Here is a 22,111-nt window from a genome sequence, read left to right as displayed (position 1 = left end):
TTAAGCTTCAATCACATTTATTGGCTGTTATTAATGGCTTCCAGGGCAGACGATCCAGGCCTGTGGAGAATTATTAATCACAAACAAAAGCACTGAGTTAGAAAAAGAGGAAGAAAAATCCACAGCAGAAGACAGATATTATCATGGCAGCTAAAAATATATACATACAAGACAGCTATACAAACACAACTTAAATAGAAAACATTAATTATAATGAATCCACCATTAGATAGAAAGCCACCTGACCACCCATGACTGCCTGATCACGCTTCAAAATACTCTTTACTTGGATTTCAAATGATTCCAGTTATGATCCATTTTGAGTTCTGTTAGAGAAAGCCAAGTGTCCACATACAAATTGTCACAATAAGTTGAACCAATTTGTGCTCAAAGACAATATTTAGTATAGTTTAGTATTTAGGAAAAATGCCACAACATTTGTTCTGCTTGGTCTTAAGTCTTGAAATTTGGTACAGACATACTTTGGGCAGGTATCTATTGGTACAACTGTGAAATGTTTAGATCACATAAAAAATCACACTTTCATCAATAGTCAAAGTCAGGATTTTTTACTCTGCATATGTGTGTTTATCTTTGATAATAAACTCGTTGTGAGTTCATAGATACCAAATACTTGATTGTGCTCAGCCAGAGATACAGCTATTTACTCATCATACTATATTTAGTCTTTGGGCACATGGGACTACTGCTTTGTCCTAAAATGATAGAAAATGCCCTATAATAAGGGATAAAAATGTAGGGATTTTTATTTCTCAGCAAGGGATTCCTATTTATGTATTGCATATAAATGTGTGTGTGTGTGTGTGTGTGTATGTGTGTGTGTGTGTGTGTACTTGTACAGCTATCTTTGTGAGTTTGAGTTTTAGATCTTAGGAGTAGAGGACCGGTTTGTTTGAGGGTTCAGATTTTGGTTTTAAGGAGTTAGGCATTTAGTTGTGATGGTTAAGGTTAGGGTAAGGGGCTAGGGAATACATTATGTCAATGAAGGTCCTTACAAGTATAGAAGTATAAGGTTGTGTGTGTGTGTGTGTGTGTATGTGTGTGTGAGAGAGAGAGATGTTCCTATATGTATCTGAGAGTCATTAGTTAAGAGCTGAGGTTTAAAAGAAGCAAATATACTTCCTGAAAATGTATTGAAACTAATGGAGAATCGCTCCTCAAGTGAATGTTTTCACCTGCTTTAAGACTAATAATAGTTCTGTGCGACTTTTATTTATATGGAATATATAGATAGGAGCCCCTCGCATGTGTATACTGAAAATAGTAAAAATCCCTACATTTTTATTGCTTATTCTAGGGCATTTTCTACCATTTTAGGAAAAATCTGTAGTCCCTTGTGCACCAAGACTAAGTATGGTATGATGAGAAAAACTCGCTTTGACTGATTTTGAAAATGTCTTCAGATTTGTGCTTAGACAAGCCCAAAGAACACTTCCCCCAAAGGAAATTCTAAATTTCAGTCACGGGCACAAATGGGTTAATATATTAAAAATAGAGACAACCCTGTTGCACTGCTTCCTCATGTCCACAAATCAGTCCAGAGCAGACACTTTGAGGAGAAAATGAAACATGAACAGTCAACAGGCCAGGTGCTTATTTCTGGTCACAAACAAAAAGGTCTCATCAAAATAATAAGGTTAACCTGGCAGTGGCAGGAAATTGATGATATAATTAGAACCACTAGGAAAAACAATAGAATGGACAGTTAATGGGGAGCCAGTGTGTTACGGTAATAAACGTGGCCTCAGTTTGGAGCTCAGTGTTGTCAGAGTGAAGGCTGGTTACCATGGTGACGGATGATAAGTCACGTAGAGAATGAAGAGGAAGCGCTGCAGCAGATTAATTCAATTTTCAATTCAATTTTATTTATATCGCGCCAAATCACAACAAAAGCCATCTCATGACACTTTACGTATAAAGCAGGTCTAGACTGTACTCTTTATAATGTTATTACAGAGACCCAACAGTTCCCACCATGAGCATGCACTTTTAGGGCAGTGGTAAGTAGGAGGAAAAAGTTATGAGAAAAAAAATTATTATGCCAGTACATTTTTCTTCCAATTGTGCCCAAGGAAACGATGAAGGCCAGAAGACTTGACCAGTATGTGTGTCAGTCATCACGTTACATGTCATGCTTTGTAAAGGGAAAGCCTAGAGGAGAGATGAATACAATAAGAATGGAAGATATAATGAGAAGGCAGGTTTGAAATTACAAAAAAAATATGACGATAATAATAATAAGACGAGGAGGAATAAAAGATGTTGTGGTGCAGAAGGAGAAGAAGAGAAGATGTAAGAGAAAGGGGATGAAAAGGCGAGGACGGGCGAGGATGGAGTGAGAGCTTTACAACTGCAGAGGGGTGGTATGGTAAGAAGAGGGCAAGAGCAGGAAGAAGAACAGGGAAGTAGAAAGAAATGGGTGTGAGATTCTGTACATGTGGGGGAGGAATGAGCAGGAGGAGAGAAGTGATAAAAGTGGGAGAGCAAGTAACAGGAGGAAGTGCAGATAGGGCTGGTAGAAGAGGAGACAAAACATAACAAACAGCCCTGGCACATTTACAGTAACTCGCAATGACTCCCAAACCTGTTTTTCTCTACTGACGCAATGAAATCAGGGCAGTTCTTTCTCTGACACAATGTTAATACTGACACTGGAGCAGATAAAATGTTTGCACTTCAACCATGCTTTAACTTAAAACACAGGGTACTTGTAGCTTCAGGCTGGCCTCCTCCTTCCATAACAGGGTTTCTTTGGGTTCACCGCTTTTTAATACCACTTTACATGGGGTGCAATTCAGTACCTGTTTTAACAGTCATGCCAGCCAAAGTATGAAAGTATGATGATAAACCAGTAGGGACGATATGGCCTAAAATGTATGTATTATAATAATTATAACTCTACAAACTAATGTAATGTATTTCTTCAGTGCTTCCCAACATTAATTCCTCATGATGGGTTGATTAATTAAAATATCACAACTTGGACCTGGATTCGCGGCAATGAAAACTATAATATATAACTAATTTATGTTCATTTAAGTTTTTGGTACGAAAAAAAATGGTAAAAATGGACACTTGCCCATTATGAGACAATGGGCTTCATAACTATTGTAAATGCAATGCAAGACAGACCTGCTCACAAAACTTCTTTTTAAATGCCAAGACTACTCATCATTGGCCAAGTGCTTTCTTTCTTTCTGACACACATGAATGAAATATCTAGAAATACACACTTACGCAGTTCAAATTCAACATGGCAAAGTAGTAACCTTCTCAACAAACCTGCAGGTCTTGTGGTCTTCCTCAGAATACTGTGCGTCATACATCTAACGTGATCAATTTCCTGTGTCATTGAAAGCAACTGAGGGTAATAGTCAAGCAAATCAAACAGTAAGCTAAGACAAGGTAGAAGGTAAATTGGGGGAGTAGAGACGGGATTGCAGATGTACTATAAACATAAATGAATTGGGGGGAGGTGAGTGGGCGAAAAGACAGTCAACCGCTCCTCTAACTTGAGAAACACTGGCTACAGAGGTGAAACACTTCAAAGAGCGTGCTTTTTTAACCACTATATCATATATATTTCAATTGTATACAGAAGCACTATTACATGTGATTACAATTGAGGCACCAATATTTGAAAGTCCATAATGAAATATTTGCTTGATTACAGAATGTACATTGAGACCAGCCTTTGGTGGCCATCACATGTTTGACAGATGCAGTTAGGTCCATTCTCAGCTTTGCAGCAGCAAGATAAATATTCTTATGTATTGCGACAAACCTTGTTAGGCTGTGGCACTGGTCAGATAAACATTGTCTAAATAGACCAGACAGCAGAAATGGGTTTTCTCTCAATATACTTTAACTTTATTTATAAAGAAATTTGGTATATAGCAAAATCTTTGAAAGTTTTTTCTGCTTTGATTAAGAAAAGAACATACAGATATTGCATGGCAGACAACACCCAGGCCAGTGATACATAAGACAGTACAGCTTTCAAAATGGTGAGCATGAGCCACTGGGAGAGCAACCGGCTGTGTCAGCCATATTGGCTCCACTGTTGATCAGGGTCTCTGCTGATTTTGTGAGAAACAAGCAGTCCTGTTCAGCTGGAAGAAAGAAGAGGACTTTGACTGGAAAAAGAGGACTAGATCCTTGTAGCGTGCACTCAGATCAGATACAAAAACAGGCTCACCCCTTGTCCAGCATGAACTAAACAAAGCTACATCTCTCCCTCTATGAGTATTTTTGAAGTATCCTTGGTTAGTTATGTTACTATGTTAGCATACGTTTAAGAGGGTTAGAGGGTGTAAGTGCATATTTACAGCAAACAAAAGGGCAGCTATATTTCGCCCATCATACAATCAGACAAATCTCTTTCAATTGCAGAACTGAATAAAATGCAAAATGAAATCTGACACACTACAAACTGTGTTAATAAACATTTCCCATGAAATGTAAAACTCTCTTTGGATAGTACTCGTCTGCATGTGTGGTGGAGCAACACTGAACCCAGGCTGAACTCCTAAGGCATCAAAATTGAAAGGCATGTCAAAAACAAAAAATGTTGATTTTTGATGTGTGATAACATAGAAAGCAAATCACAAACACAAGAAATGTTGATGTAAGCTGTCTATATTGTTGGAGAGTAATGGATTACATGTAAAGAGCTTCTATGATCATCTACTGTTGATAATAATATCAACAACTTTTCAAAGGTAGCCAATCAGATGGGTTACAAATTTTCTGTAAAAATTCTTCCCGATGACTAATAATGTTCCTGGTGTGGTCTGATTACCTGGTGTACAATGAGAACGGGGACTAGAAATATGGCAAAGATGTGGAAACAGATTTAATTGCTGACCAATGACACCATAACCACAATGTAGACAATGGAGAGGATGAAGACCCCAATGCCGAGTCCCAGGGCCACGTGGTTCAGTGTCTTGGCCGTCCTGCTGCTCCGCTCCGCTGCAGCCTGGTCCCCGACGTGATTGGCTTCACGGGCCTGAAGGTGAAAAAAATGTTTAAAATTAGAAATGAGTGAGGTTAAAAAACAAAATATGCCAAAAAAATGTAATCAAACTTCTTCGTAGTTCTCTGATTTGCTGTACTGAATCTGTGTTAACCAGAAATGTGCATCACATCAAAGCATGTAGTATAGTGTTGGCCTGAACTGCAGTGCTACAGCTCTTTGTGGAGTAACGAGCCATGCATTCAGTGCATTTTACTGTAATATTTTGAGGTTAAAGCCAGCCTATGTAGCTTTGGCTGAACAGCGGCCGCTGTGTGTCAATTACAGGATAATTGTAAATACTAAATGTAGTGTAACGGTAGCACATGTTCTTCACAGAAAAAGCCAAAAACCAGTAATCCTCTGTGTAAACAGTAATCTGTCAGATTGACAAAGGAAGTTTTGCTTAGGAGATATGGTACAGTTCATAATGAGTGCAGTCACGTCCCCTTAACACAACCGAGCTTCTGATATTAAAGTACCCTTTAGTATGGAAATGAAAGAGGAAGAGAACGATTGAATACAGCTGTTTTCACTGGTGTGCAATTTTATCTATTTTATCATGCTGTTAGATTTGATGAAGCAAGAGGCCTGTGGTGCATTTTAAAAGAATGAGTAGATAGATTTGAGAGTAGAGAGTGTAACAGTGCAAGTTAGGCCTGTGCCTTTAACAAGAGGCCAGCCCACCGTCTTAATCAAATCAAACTCCCACTCTCACTCCCACACGCCTATTACGTCTCTGTGTATATCTGATTGTGAGTGTGTGTGTGTGTGTGTGTGTGTGTTTTGTAGGTGTCGTGAGAGGGCCCTGTCTGCTATGGTACAGCTGGTCATAATTACTTGCGGCTGTCTGGCTCGCTTTCAATCCCACGGCTGTGTCCTGTTCCAAAAAAATGTGTCTCTCTCCTCACGGCCCCTGTGCGATCTGTACAGGATATTGTCCCGATCCAACACTGTGCTTCTCCATTTAAAGGCAGCTCAACTAAAATTTAACGTCTTTTTAATGTCGTGTAGACAAGTAGAGTAAAGAAAACTTTACTTCTTGATGTACAAGCAACTTTTTCATCATCTCAAATTTTATCTCAGTCTTGTTGAGTGTGACGGCCCCGGGGCCTCTGCTGGGGCTTGTGTGTGTTGTCTGTCAGCGTTGCTGGTTCCTGGTGGGTTGGAGTTGGGAGGCCGTCAAAGGAATTGTAGGCAGCTGGCTACTGTCTCCAGGTTATATATATAGACCATCCTGGTGGTCTGGAGGCTCCCTCTCCCCAGTCTCATTTGTTAGAATTCATATTTTTGCTACATTTGTTAAACAAAATAAATCTCTGTTAAATAAAATGTTACTTATTTGCTATGGTCTCAGAGCCGGTCCATAACACTCTCACATCTGTCTGCTAAATATGAAGCTACAGCAAGGAGATGGTTTGCTTAGCATCTTTCCCAAAATATCAAACTATTACTTGACATGACTCACAGACACCTTTATTTCCTCTCATCTAATTTACTTTTTAAGAATTCTTCTTTATCAATTAGTAAAGAGTATATTACAAATAGTCAAATGACACTGTTACTGTTTTTTCTACTGACTGGGGGCTGGAGCATGGCAAAGGCATCCTAACATCCTCATAACATCAACTGGACCATGAAGCTGTCATGGCCGCTCTGTTCTCATCCTCTTAGATTCCCAGTTGCTTTCAGTATATTAAAAAATCTAAACATGATTTGTGCCGTCTCAACAAGGTTAGACAGCTCAATCAATATGTGCAAGCAAGAGCAATTCTGTACCCAAACCTGAATGCAATGTAAATAAATACAATTATGTTTTATACATGCTGTGGTCAATTATACTTTAAACACCTTGATTCAGTCCCAGTACATGCTCCCTCCTAACTATGATTACATATAATACAACATCAGCTACAATCAAATGACACCAACCCCTCAAGGGGATCTATTACATACAATTTCCCTTATTATTCTCCATCTTGATTTTATTTTTTACATTGTTTCAATACTATAACATTTAGTCAGTGATGATGAATTGCAGTAATGAGATTATAGCTGTACGCCATGCCATTACAGCTACCTGAAATGTAAAAATGAAACGTAGTGAATGTGTTAGCTGGATTGGATTATTGGCAGTATATTTCTGCAGAAAGTCCAAGAGATAAAAGTATCAGTGTGTCTCTGACACTCCCCCCACTTCACAGAGAGCTGAGAGGTCAGCTGCCGGAGCTGGTATTCAGAGCCTTGTTGAATGTCTTTTCAACAGGGCAAGCACTTACAGTCAGGGGCAATCAGACCATCATGTGCGCTGTGTATCACTGCTACATACCGTATGCACAAACACTGAGGTTGTAAAAATTGTCCTGATGAATCTCCACACTCAAAACTCCATTTGTTTCACATCCGTTCTCCGTTCATAACACTTGTGAAAGACTTGAATTTCATAAGGACATATTGCTTAATATCTGGTGGGAACTATGTTGTAGCATTTCAGTAGGCAATTCAGGGAACTTCCAGCAACTGTAATTGTTTTGACTGCAGATGGTAAACATTTCTTCAACAAGTGCCAACCAGTAATTTGTGATGTTCTACAAATCACAACAGGTTATTCAAGCAACAACTATTACAACTATACTCAAATAAACCAAACTGTAAAGGCCCCAAAACCAATGGAAAAGATTCTCTGCTGCTGGGAATCATGTAGGCAATCACATCTTACTCAATCAAAGGCAGATTTCAGGAAGTGAAAGTGAATTTACAACCCAGCTGTGCAGTTCCACTGAGTGACTTCACCCTTGACAGCCGTCTGGCCTGGGCGTCCGAGGCAACAGACCCAAATGTTTTATGAATTGTCCCAGACCCCTGGGATCTCCCAAAAAAAAGTTTTACTTTTTCTTTTTTTACTAGAATAATTAAATAGAAAATATCCCCGGACATAGGTTTTTTGACTAGCCCCTTGCTGCTGCCTGTGTGCCCCGGCGGGGCTGGGTTTGACATGGACACATGGAGTGCAATGCTGCTTCTGCTCTGCTGTCGGGCTCACAAAGCTGCAGTAACAAAACTAAACAAAAAAGGTAAGCTATAAACAGCCCCACCAGCAACTGTACTGCCCCTAGATCCGAGAACCACTGCATTTTTGACTAATGTAGCCAAGCAAACCGTGTGATATCTGAACAGATGGTCAAAACACCTGATATTCCCTAAATGGTTGTCCAAATAAACAAATGTTTCAATTAAATCTGCCGTCATCAGGCTGCTGGTTTATTTTATTTATACAACATGAAGTGCCAAACATTCAAACAGTCAAATAAAAATGTAAAAACAGAATAAAAAAGTAAAGTAGCTATTAAACACGTGTGCCATAGGTTTGAGAATTCTCAGCTGCTCTGCAAATGTCCATTTTGTCAAGAGCAGTTGTCTTAATCTTGAATATGGATATTTGGAGAGTAAAGTTTCTGATGACTAGTTATATTAACTTGGGTTCAAATTGAGATTTTCTTTCAAACAAAAAAGCATTTTTACTATCATTTGGAAAAAAATTCAAACTTCTTTCCAAGAGAGGGTAATTATTGGAAAATCTTTTTACCAAAAACGCAACAGAGGAGGGATCCCTGTGCTATTTGAAAAGAACTAAAAATAACAACAACAAAAATAACAGAATGCCTACTGAAGCCTATTGGAAAAATACTATATAGTCTTAATTGCCATGTTTTATATCGTAGTGTTTGTTGATGAGGCCGTTTTGTACAAATAAAGTAAAAGCTCTTGACTCGGGTGGATGTAAAGTGCTTCTTTAGAATTGTTGCTTGAATGCATCTAGATATCCTTCAAGCCAGTATCCTTAAATTATATTATATGGACTGATACACTAGTGCTTAAATTGCATTTGGTGCTTTTTGCAGATTGGCTTAGCTTTACTGCTGCTGCCTGACTGGCTGCCTGTCTATCTTCATGTCTGCCTGTCTTATGTGTCCTGCAGTAATGTCTGAGTGAGTGTGTCTGTCTGTGGTTTGCTGCCATGTTCCTTTGCATGAGAGCGGTCGGAGTCATTGTGAGGAGACGAGAGAGCAGGGGGCTAGTATTTGTGAGAAAATGGCGGAGAGCAGGACTGAATAGAGCTGACGAAAGCGAGGATGGCACAGACATCAACAGCCTGCAGGCCTTTTCTCACACACAATGGGACAAAAACAAAGTCATGATGGCTGATCAGTCAAGCCTGTTAATTCAGCTTGGTAAAGTTTCTGTCTCACAGTCATGTGGTTTTGTATCTTTCACTCTTTCTGTCATTCGTCCCACACTGTAAGCATCACTTTGACCGTGTGCTGGAACATTTCACGACACCTCTCTCAAACATCCCCCACCAGACCTTGACTCCCACACTTTGACCCCTGATTCCCTGAGCCTTCATCTGATTGGCAGATGGTGAGGTCAACAGGGTAAATGCATTCCACTCTTTGGCACTGCTCTCTGTAGCTCTGGTCGTCTGTTTTCACACTTAACACAGTTACGTACAGATACAAGGACACAGGCTCTGTGTTCTGCAGGTATTTCTACGTAGGCTAAACAGGCGTAGCCTCGAGGTTGCAGCCTATTTCAGGGACGCCTGCCTCCTCAAAGTGAGCTCTGTGTGATTTTCAACTTCAAAGATCCACAAGGTAGGTCTTTAAAATCCCCCATCTGGGACTTATTATATTCTGGATGAGACCCACAAGAGGCTCAAGCCTGTGCCTGGTGTGCCCCCCCCCCACCACCCAGGAGAAAAAAGACACTACATGCCGTTATCAGCATGAGTAAAACACTGGATATATTTAAACATTGGCCATGACAGGCCAGGTGTCACAGTGATTCATAGTTAGGATTAGTGGATTACTAGTTTCACCTCAAAGCAATAAATAATTTCAACAATGAAACCAGCAACCCAGCTCTCATCAACTTTGTTTCTAGTCACAGGCAGCTGTTTTCAGCAAAAAATATGATATTGCTCTGTGTGTTTAAATAGGCAACTGTTTGCTGAAAAAAAACAATTAAAGCGGGTTCAATAAATAAGAATGGAAATGGAAATGCAAATTTGTGAAAAATAAGCTGATGATTTCCAGTTGTTGAACGCAGTTTTCTTTGCCTATTAAAATTGAGAATTTTTGGTAATTTTTCTACTGACTAATTGTAGTATCATGTTAACAGGAATTCAGCACTATCAGTACCTCAGGGTTAAAGCCTTCCAGTAAAGAGACATGATTATGGCTTTTACAGTGAATCTTACAGTCAGTCTAAAGCTATTAGATTTTTACCCCAACGAAATGCTTCGATGAAGCTGTGGGTGGTTATTTCCATTTGAGAGAATCTCAAACCTCCAACGCACAAAATCATGGTAAGCAGAGCCATCCTGTTGCAGGTAGGTAGTTACAGTAGTCATATTGAGGAGGCGAAAACCCTGCTAAACAAATATTTACATTAACTGTGGTCACAGCTATTTGCTTGTTTGTTCAGTATTTCACTATGCCGTCAACTGTGACACAGATTACGTACATTTATATTCGAAATAGTGAATATTGCTTTCTTCAGGGTCTATGAGGGTCAGGAGACTTTTCTTTAGCTAACATTTTACCTTACCTTGTAGTTGTTGTATTTTATTTCACTTTACATCAGTTACTGCACTCCATGCTGCAGAGTACTCAGTGACCTCGCAGCCATCTTGATTGGCAACAGGCAACAGGCGTTTTATGGTCAGCTCACTGCAGCTCAGTGCTTTACCACATAGCTGCCTCCAGGACATGAATCCCAAAAACTGGCAGCGTAGCAGCATGCGGTGCTCTAGAAAAGCAATGCATTCCTCCATGTTGTAACGTTTGGACTCATTTGCAGCTGGAAAGTTTTAGATGGCTATAGCCAATCTCTCATCCATTATAAATTATGAAATCACATCAGTCCAGTAAAGTGCAATAGTCATGCCTTTATCATTTATAGTTGCCTTCTGGACCATGATGTGGGGTTATTTTATCATTGGAAGAGTTAACATACTTGGTCAGTTGCATACTTGGTCAGACATTTTAAATGTGTTATTTTGCATGTGGATTTATTGAATCTATAATGTTGTTGCAGCAGTGGGGTTCTGCAGAGGGACAGGAAGCACAAGTCATGGCTTCACACTGTAAGGACCCCTGCAAGTTATTGTGTGGAGGTTCATCCGCTGTCAATAAGAGATAAGCTGTGAGGAAAAGCTCATGTTTTGGGAAACAAAGGGCTGTTTGATGACGCTGTCACAGGAGCGGGGAGTGGTTTGGCCCTGGAGGCACAGAGCGCTGATGTCCAATCTTGACAAAAGCATCGCTTGTCCTATCTGGACACTCCAGTAGCTGCTGTGTTGAAACGTCCTATTCTCAAGTCTCATCCTGGGCCCGACCGAAAGTTATTCTCATTTCTCTCTCCCACTTTTTCTCTTTCAGTATTCAAAGGAAATCAAGGGAGGGCTCCATATGATTAGATCCTCATGGCCAGAACTGCATACGATGGCTCATGTAATGTAACACAGCTTTTCCCTGAGCAATAACAAACCCAGAAAAAACGATTTGGTGTTTATTCAAATCAATCAAATCAAAAACACTGAGAATAGAGTACTGGAAACCAGGGAGAACCAGGGTGAATTTACAAAGTTATGAATCTTAGCCATGAGGATCCAACAACAGTTTCAGAAAGCCACGTGTCTGTTTCTGAGGGGAAATTCTAACTTTCAGGTTGCAGCAGGTTGGTGTTTGTGCTGACGTTCCCTCACACTTCTCGGCTTGGCCTCTGCATGCGTTTGAGTGGGAGTGGGCTCATAGAATGTGAGTGGGCGACACTTGTCTGTTTGTCTGTCATGCAGAAGAGACAGGAAAAGTGACAGAGACAGAAGTCAACAGTAGTCCAAGTCTGACTTCCAGGAATGACTATAGGAACATAAAGTTAATTCACGCATGGAGCTGTATTGACGATCTACAGATGGTTTTCAACTGTTCAACAAACTAGAATTCAGTCTACTGCTGATTACAGTCTAAGATCCTTGTATTTACCTGAAATACACGTCAAATATATAATCCCTGTCAGATCCATCTAATTGTACAGTGTTAGTCTTATCTACCGAAAGCCGTTATGAAGCGTGTTAATGCATCATGGAAACTGCAATCTGTTCCAGCTGTGTACATAACAGCCAAGTTGTTACAGTATACACACAGTACCAACTGCTTTTATTGTTTCTGTTCTTTCTGTTTCTCTGCTACTCATTCATGCAGTTACAATCTTACAAAGAAGATGTCCGAAGGAATGGAAGTGTTCTCTTAAGAAAGAATCATTTCATCTTGGAAATGTTGCCATGTGTTTTAGACTCTTGTTCCAATATCTGACTCTACAAGGCGATGTTATGAAAGGGGAACTGCTGTCATGACCTTATCTTGGATGGACCCTTATTTTTGGAGACAGATGTTTTGAAGCTGGAGAGGAGGAAACAGGTCTGCCTGGAAAATAGATGGAATTAACTGTTGAAGGATTAAAAGAGACTCTGCCATGCCCTATGACTCCATATCTAGAAAACACAGTACCAGTAGATTTGTTGTATGTGAGGTTATCGACATGAATCATTTTTGTCAAATATGTTGGAGAGTCTGTTATTGTTAAATCTAAACGTGTGTAATCTGCTGTCATCGAACACGATGGGAGTACAACTTGAGTAACTGTTTAGAAAGAAAAGAAACTAGGAAGATTGTGAAGGCACAGCATGAAGATTTAAGTAAATACAGCAACAAATGAAATCATAGTGGGGTTTTCCACCAGGCAACTCAAAAGAGCTAAAGCTGAATGTACATCAACACTTAAGTCCCCCTCAAGTAACCTTTTCAGGATCATGCTTGATCTCGGCATGTCTGTTCAACAGCCATGACTCGATGAGTGATTAAAGATTCACTCTACGCTGCGAAAGGGTTAAGCATCAGATTATTTCGTAGTCCCCGCACTGAGCTGCTGAGATATACGCAGCAGTGCTGTGTACTAACATGTGTGGCACCTGCATAAGATAAGATGTTCATGTACCAGCGATTTCTCAGGAGGAGTGAGATCGTGATTCAGTACAGCTGAAATAATGACTTGTTTTAATGTAATGCAGGAAGATGGAGAAGGCCATTACCAACACCAATACCAGTAGCTTTTCAGCTCTCATTAACGCCTTTTCAGAAGTTCAGTTCACCCAAATCACAAAAAAATAAAAACAAATAATGCCAATACCTGAGTTTCAGTACCGACTACCAAAACGTTCTTCAAAAACCCGGGGGTTGAATTGGGATTTGTAATGTGAGGGGGCTCTGTGGTTTCAGGACTGCCTTGGATGAACACGTGTGTACAGATAAATAGATAGAATAGATAAATAGATCTAAACCACGATTGTCCTGACAATGAGCAGAATAATAGAATAACTTTAAATTGACAGTTTTCAATATGGTACAATTTGGTCAATACCAAAAAGCATTAAGGTTTCTCTCCCCAGCCCTGCCTCTAGATACACTATATTGCCAAAAGTATTGGCTCACCTGCCTTGACTCGCATATGAACTTAAGTGACATCCCATTCTTAATCCATAGGGTTTAATATGACGTCGGTCCACCCTTTGCAGCTATAACAGCTTCAACTCTTCTGGGAAGGCTTTCCACAAGGTTTAGGAGTGTGTTTATGGGAATTTTTGACCATTCTTCCAGAAGCGCATTTGTGAGGTCACACACTGATGTTGGACGAGAAGGCCTGGCTCTCAGTCTCCGCTCTAATTCATCCCAAAGGTGTTCTATCGGGTTGAGGTCAGGACTCTGTGCAGGCCAGCTAAGTTCATCCACACCAAACTCTCTCATCCATGTCTTTATGGACCTTGCTTTGTGCACTGGTGCACAGTCATGTTGGAACAGGAAGGGGCCATCCCCAAACTGTTCCCACAAAGTTGGGAGCATGGTATTGTCCAAAATCTCTTGGTATGCTGAAGCATTCAGAGTTCCTTTCACTGGAACTAAGGGTCCAAGCCCAGCTCCTGAAAAACAACCCCACACCATAATCCCCCCTCCACCAAACTTTACACTTGGCACAATACAGTCAGACAAGTACCGTTCTCCTGGCAACCACCAAACCCAGACTCGTCCATCAGATCGCCAGATGGTGAAGTGCGATTCGTCACTCCAGAGAATGCGTCTCCACTGCTCTAGAGTCCAGTGGCGGCGTGCTTTACACCACTGCATCCGACGCTTTGCATTGCACTTGGTGATGTGTGGCTTGGATGCAGCTGCTCGGCCATGGAAACCCATTCCATGAAGCTCTCTACGCACTGTTCTTGAGCTAATCTGAAGGCCACATGAAGTTTGGAGGTCTGTAGCGATTGACTCTGCAGAAAGTTGGCGACCTCTGCGCACTATGCGCCTCAGCATCCGCTGACCCCGCTCCGTCATTTTATGTTGCCTACCACTTCGTGGCTGAGTTGCTGTCGTTCTCAATCGCTTCCACTTTGTTATAATACCACTGACAGTTGACTGTGGAATATTTAGGACGAGGAAATTTCACGACTGGACTTGTTGCACAGGTGGCATCCTATCACAGTACCACGCTGGAATTCACTGAGCTCCTGAGAGCGACCCATTCTTTCACAAATGTTTGTAGAAACAGTCTGCATGCCTTGGTGCATGATTTTATACACCTGTGGCCATGGAAGTGATTGGAACACCTGATTTCAATTATTTGGATGGGTGAGTGAATACTTTTGGCAATATAGTGTATCTGCCTCTGAGATTTCTGCCACTACCTCAGTACAACGCAGAAGAAATTACTTTCTGCTGTGATGCTCACAGGTCTGAAAATGTACATTTGAAACATTTTCCACATGACTTTAGGTAATAGAATACTCTTTTCACACTCTTTTCTTTTTATTTCTTTGAAAGAAAGTAGTTCCAAGGGAAACTTGACAGTGAAATCTGAATTGTTTTGCAATTTTGGCAAACCATCCCTTTAAGCCCCCCAGAATAATAAATATCTCAGAATCTGAACTTAAACCGTAGACCCCATACACCACTTAAATCAACTAAATCTTTCCAGTGGCAGCGTTTAAACGTCACATAAATGTAATACTCCTTAAAGCATCAAATCGGGCCTCATAATAACCAAATTCAGACTTTTTCTCCTGTATCAACAGCAATCAAATGATGTTGTTGTCTGTACATCTATGGTAACAGTGCAAACAGGAACTGTAGCAATGCAGAAATGCTAAACATCCTCCCTCAAAAGGAAGCTGGACTGACCAACCTTATGTCTTTTAACACTTAAAGGTCGGACCAGCTGGTCAATATAAACACAGTGAGTGAAGTTTGTTGACATCATCTTGCATAACTTTCTATGTGCTGAAGTTCATGTTTTCTAAACTGTGTGAGGCAGCTTTGCAGCAAAGTCTCTTAACCCTTTAACACCGAGTGTGTCGTCGGCGACATGTTCGCACAAGCACACTTTGGATTACTGTAATCACGTCACGGTTTGCGCTATCGGAAAAATTCCAATGGTTTCTGAAAGCTGAGACGTTGCACTTTACAGCCAATATGGTGTCCTTACGGTAATTTCACTCGCGATATTGAAGTATCAGTCTGTTGTTACTGAGCCAAACTCTTAGTTGTGTGAATGTGTGTGACTCCGATGTCCAGTAACCTACGTAGATGAGTAGGTACTAGGGGTGGGAATCACCTGAGGCCCCACGATACAATATTATCACGATACTTCAGATTTTAAACATTTTGCAAAATGCTCAATATTGCGATAACATATATTACAATATTATACCTTTTCTCAACTGCAAATTATGTCCTCAAAGGAAAACATCTGAAGTTATCAGTCTGTTCATTTCACTTCAATCTTTTTTATTGCAGCAAAATGGGATCGTCAAGCAGCCAGAGTAACAAACAATGTCATAAAAATGTTGCATGCACCTGACAAACTGAACTGTTTGTTTTACAGTCTACATTGTCCAACTTAACTTAATGCAAACGTGTGTCGACTACTGTACTTTTACACGTATTTTTGTACATAAAAGTTATGCAGTCCCTTCAGCAACTTTGTATTTGCAATATTAATCATTTATAAGATCGATATTTGGCGTCCGTGTATCGATACAATATTGGCACGCAAAATATCACGATTTTTCCCCCCACCCCTTGTAGGTACACACAAACAAAGTAGGGGATAATTGAGTTTTCTTTAACTTTCACTGCATCATGACTATGTCAATGAGTAACGAGGAGGAGTCAAATACCCTGGACAGCTCCAGCAATCATGGCCGTCGCAGGATCAACACCTTGATAGCGGTTGTGCCACTTTATAGTTTGTAATGTTGAAAAGCTCCAACAGTTGTGTCTCAACACATTTAACTGCATAATCTGCGTGCAGTTGTTCTAGTTCACAAGTGGGCTGTTAAAATTCGTTGTGCGTTTGAATTGATATATATCCTCTGACTGTGCTGCAGGAAAGGGGCCCACTCAGGGTTAGCTGCGGGGGGGGGGGGCTCGCGTGTTTGCCTTAAAATATAATACACATGCATTTAATTAATTTCTGTGGAGAAGACAACTAAATTTGAGGTTTACTTTAGAAGTTTATATCTTTAGTTATGTATTATAAAGCCAGGCTGCTTGGACGATTAAAACGTATGTATGAAGAAAATCATAACACGGACATAGAATCGTGTTCCTGAAAATATAAGGAAAAATGGTCTGATACACTAAAATATATATATTTTATACAAATTGGTAGTTTTACACAAACTTCCTGCAGATATTACGTTCATATACTGGGTTAATTGTACAGTTAATTGCTCTGTGCTGTTGTTTTTTATACAATGAATATAATGAAATATACATTAAGATATTTCAAACAAAGTAGGCTACTTTTCCCCCTTTTTTGTAATTGTGGGTGGGTGGGGGGCACTGGAGGTCGTCACTGTATATGCAATGGTAAAATAGGGTCCCTTAAAAAAAAAGGTTGGGAACCACCGCTCTAATATACTGTAGCAACAACAGAGACTATGTTATTACTGATCAGAGGACAGAAACAACTCTATTCTGAGGGCTGCTTTCAAACATCAAGGTAAATACAGGATGTTACATGCAGACTAAAAATAGAGTTTAAAACAGTTACTATAGAAAGTATGCCACAATAAGTTGTTTGCCACTCTAACACACACACACACACACACACACACAATCACACTATGCCATCTCAAATGCCATCTCACCTAGTTTGTGTTGTTTCAAGAAAACAAATAACATTAAACGACACACATTGTGCGGAAACACATCAAACTACGGGAGCCATTTACATATCAAATACAGTTCACAGCACCTTTAAATCTTCAAAAAAGTCTACTTTCCACCCTCAGTGAAGGCACTTAAATGTTTTAGGGTCAAATAAATGTTATATTCGGCTTTTAATTAGTTTAACGAAATGTGTAGGAAGTCACACAAGAGATTTCTTTCCACCACCGACACCGACCACATGGAAACAATCAACCAACCTCTCCTAAATGAGTGTGTACTTTCCTCATGCTGTACCACTCCAACGAGACACTGTGCAAAAACAAACTCAAGAACTTTTTGAGTTACCTCACACAACCAAAATACATGACTACCTAGCAACTAAAGAATGAATCGCAAAGGGAATTTTTTACTGCATTGCAGGTTATACTGATAGATGGCTCATATTTTGCTTAACTCTGGATTGGAGTTTCACAATACAGAACAGCTATTTTTTCTCCCACTGTAATTACTGTAGAGCGGAGGAAACTTGATACTGTGATGGTTGTCAGATGAAATCTGACTTTTAAACCAACAGGAGGGGACTGCACTGTATTACTACGACTTTTCAAAAAGACACACATAAACAGATAAAAACAAAGTGAAAACAATAACATTAACTGATTTAAAAGAAGCAACAGTTTGCTGCCATAATGTCGTCAGGTAAGAAAGTCAAAGTCTCCATCAGCATTGTGTCTGAGTCCAGATCTTGGAACAACAAGGGAACTTCAGGCAATGCAAACTAGAGACCATCTTGCGATGGGATCATTACTACATTTTTACATGAGTACTCAGTAGTCATACTAATATACTGGGATACAGCGATCCACGACTTAAAATGGCACCTTCCCTACTTCCTACCCCCTACTTCTGGAGCCCTTGCACGGACCACACCCATCTGCCTTCATTTTAATCTAAACTATTCAGTTTCCAAGTTTCGTGACTGCAAACTCAGAGAAACACCTGGCAAAGAACGCAAAACTACTTCTGTGATAGTTCCCACCCAGGACCACATTTTGCCATGACGACACACACACAGACTCTCAAGGTGAAAACAATACTAGCCAACGCTGTCTTGGCTGGTAAATATCTGCATAACTCAGGCCAGTGTACCTCTCAGCTAATACAGCATTCAGGACCACGAAAACCATTTTTTTGTTGACATCATCCTTCCTGTTTAGTCTCTACTAAGTTCCTCACAGGCCTCCACCCCTTCCCGCTGCTCTCATTCACTTCTTATACACACACAAATGATTTCTGCTGCTGCCTCTATAAATAATTCACTAGTGTTGGATATTGAACTGAACACTGATTTTGTCATAGTAGAGCTCATTTCAGAGGCCAAAATAACAATGTACATATTTACCTTTGACAAGGTACTTTAATCACTATTACTGCAGTATCGGTGCTACTGGAATTATTCGACATCTTTCCATTTCTCTTTTTATTTTAAAAAGTGACCTGCCGTCATCCTTTGGAGTATTCTGACTTTTTGGTCTTTTTGTAAGCTATTTATGTTATTCTTTTTTTAAAAATAAAATAATACTACAGAACTTACAGAACTTTGTGCTGTAAACTGTTTATCTTAGTATATCTTTATGTTTTCTACTAGTTTTAACTAAGTGTTAATGTGCAGTGTTCAGCTGTAGGATGGACTGGAGAATGAAACGACTTGGATCTGGGTTAGGGGAAATGTTTCTCTGTGTATCCGTGGCTGTGCACCAGTCCATAGAGAATGTAAATACCAGTGAATCAAACTCACTGAGATGGAGTAGATGAGGGCAGCGATTCCGAGCGGCAGGCAGCAGCAGATCATGGTGAAGATGGAGTAGCACAGGTAGTCGTTGACAGGGTTAGCCAGCGGGCCTTGAGTCACGTACAGTGTGGGCTGGACAGTGACGGTGGCCGGCTGTCCCGGGTACTGCTGACCCATGGGGTGCGGCTGCTGCCCATATCCTGCATCTCCATACTGGCAACACACATGAAATGCAATTCAAACTCATGTTCAGGTCAAAGGAAACAGGTTTGTCAAGTGTAAAGTAAAACCAAAAGGATGCCAAATGTCTGGGGGGTAGTGACGCACAGTAAATTAGGAGGCTTCACGAGAAACAAAACTGGCCTCAGGTCCTAGTGGTGACAGAATGACATCAGATTTGATTTGTGATCAAGCACAGAGGAAATGAAACGTAGAAACAGTAGAAAGTAGAAAGAAAACTGTCTATTTAACCACTGAGGTACAAAGTCTCTTGAATTGATTTTGGTGCTTTTAGTCGCCACAGTGGTGGTCTGGTCACATTTAACAGGCCATTAGGTCGCAATTACAGGCCTTACTGCTGGTTTCTTTCTAAACAGTGAAAAAAAGACAGTTTGATATTACGATCCAACAGCCTTACAGTATCTACCGTATATAAAAGCCCAAATTGTGATAATCATTTTCTGAGTTTTATTTAATTATTATCTAGATACGATCAAATGTTCACACGTCGAATAAATCATTAAACAATATATTGGCAGTAAGAACAATATCTAACTTTCAAACCCCCCCCCCCCCAAAGCTGACGTCACCATGTAACGTTACTTCAGTACACAGGCCTGTACCACAGGACAGAAAAGAAACACGGAGCTCTTCAAAGACTGAGAGCTATATAGTTATAGTTACAGTGATAAATTAATGTGATAAAATATTTAATTTTTATTCTACATATTAATACATATTAAGAAAACTCCTTCGACGAAATGTTTATTAAAATGCACTGTAATCAGCTCGCCATCATATTTAGCTATAGAAAAAAACAACAAAAAGCTGAACTGTCCCGTTACCATGAAATCATTATTTGTTACATATGGTTTTTATTTGTATTTTTACTGTGTGCTTACCTGCGGCTGAGGGTACCCCGGGTAGGGATTGTCGTGGTAGGGCGGAGGGGGCGCCTGGCCCATGGAGGACTTCTCATCAGCCCATCCCGGTGGAGGAGCGCTCGCAGACTTGCTGGGATCCATGATAATGCAACAGCTTAGACTCTGGACTTTCAGAGGAAAAAATATCTCTCTTTTTCACGTGTTTTTTTTCTTTAACGTAAACTTTCCGACACCGCAGAGCTGTCTGTACTGCACCCCTGCTGCTATAAGGTGAATTGTCCAATTGCGGGGTCTTGTTAACGTTTCTTAATAGTGTGAAGTCGTGCAGAGTAAATAAGGAACTTCCGTTCAACAGTTTCAAATTAAAAGCAAGATCCAGCGTGAACTGAGTTTTCTAATTGGCCCAATTCAGCGAAACTTGAATGAAGATTGGATTGACGCCTCAGTATTTTATAATATGAGATGAACTGAGAAGAGAAGAATAGAAATAGAATACAAGCAATCTAATAAATACATTCTGATTACAAGGGAAATAAATATTTACAGTGCATGGATTTTGCCTAAATGTAATTGCCACAATTAATACAGTTGTATTTCTTATTAAAACTGATTACTAAATATAGAAAATAATTTGGATTTGATCAGAATGTATTCATTATTATTTTTAACTTTTATAGGTAAAAACGTCAGTAGGTTTTATTGTGGGATGGGAAATTGGTTTAGTCACTTGGCTTTTAACAGGGCTATGAACAATGTCACGATTTTATTGCTATCTATGTCCACTCTTCACTATGCACTGTTATACACAATTACAAGAAAATGCCCATACAGGGACATGTAGTGTATCATGAGACAAGATGATCAACCATCTCATTTTCAAGGAGGTCTTGAAACACATCAATATTAAAATACACATACCCACACATACAACTTAACAAAACGCAAAACGAAATATTAAGAGCATAACAATCAGAATCAGAATCAGAAACTGTTTTATTGTTTTTAACATGTAACATATAATCTGACAGACAACAAGCATGTAAAAATATAAAGGTAAAATCTAGATGCTTTTGCTGTATGTTGCTGTACAGATGTCACATCTACTGCAGATACTGATGTGAAGAATTTGAAATATAAGGAAGTCAAGTTGTGAAAAAAAACTTCCGAAGTAGCTTCAACACATTTCATACACATTTGCAGTTTGTAAATAATTTAGACTTTTATTTTTAGTGCGAATTCGTCTCATTTCCGGTGCTATTATGACTACCAAAGGCTGGCTTGACGCTGCTATCTCCCTCATTACAGTGAGCCAATAAATGAAGAGGGCCAAGGGAGGCGGGGTCGTGCCTCTGACAACATTCAGGCTAACTGGAAAACAAAACCTTACGCATAATAACTCTCCTTAGGTTTGTCATAGTAATGTGATCCTCTTAGATAAGCAATCAATCAAGTCATGCTTCTCTCTACACACACACCATGCAGTCCATTGCTGTCTTCTTTCTCTCTCTATGTATCTGAAGTGATTGATGAGTGTGAAAATAGAATAGAAAACAGATGCAGAAAACGGTGTCCACTAGATGGAGCAAGAGCCTTTCTAAGACACAAAAAGTTCTCAAGTAGGCAGACACTGAGGCAGGTCACAACAGAAAGAGCACAGGTGTAGCTACAGCATGTAGTTCATATGCCATGTTTATGTTCATATCTTTTTTTAAGTGTGCCACTGCACAAGGAGTGGCACACAGACAGGCTTAATGTGCAGCCAGTCTAGTAGTTTGGTGGTATCTCATAATTTCCGGTATAGCTCCTATTATCAACCTTGAGCAGACTTCTAATCAGCTAATAACTGAAAACACATGTGGGTGTGCAGAGCCTTTAAACAAGGCCCGTATTT

General features: G+C 40.0%; 1 protein-coding gene across 1 annotated transcript; it reads right to left on the bottom strand.

The window, feature by feature from the left end:
• Positions 1-1,864: 1,864 nt before the first annotated feature.
• Positions 1,865-20,485, bottom strand: LOC139290070 (proline rich transmembrane protein 1B). Its single transcript, XM_070911760.1, has 3 exons — positions 20,239-20,485; positions 19,124-19,330; positions 1,865-5,032 (listed from the first exon to the last, which is right to left on the bottom strand). Exons 1-3 carry the CDS (start codon positions 20,359-20,361, stop codon positions 4,877-4,879), a joined length of 486 nt encoding a protein of 161 aa, XP_070767861.1. The 5' UTR covers positions 20,362-20,485; the 3' UTR covers positions 1,865-4,876.
• Between the last annotated feature and the right edge of the window lie 1,626 nt (positions 20,486-22,111).

The sequence above is a fragment of the Enoplosus armatus genome, chromosome 9, assembly GCF_043641665.1.
Source record: "Enoplosus armatus isolate fEnoArm2 chromosome 9, fEnoArm2.hap1, whole genome shotgun sequence".
In the NCBI taxonomy this organism is placed as follows: domain Eukaryota; kingdom Metazoa; phylum Chordata; class Actinopteri; order Centrarchiformes; family Enoplosidae; genus Enoplosus; species Enoplosus armatus.
Note: the sequence above shows the minus strand (reverse complement) of the source record. Positions and strands in the feature narration are given on the sequence as shown.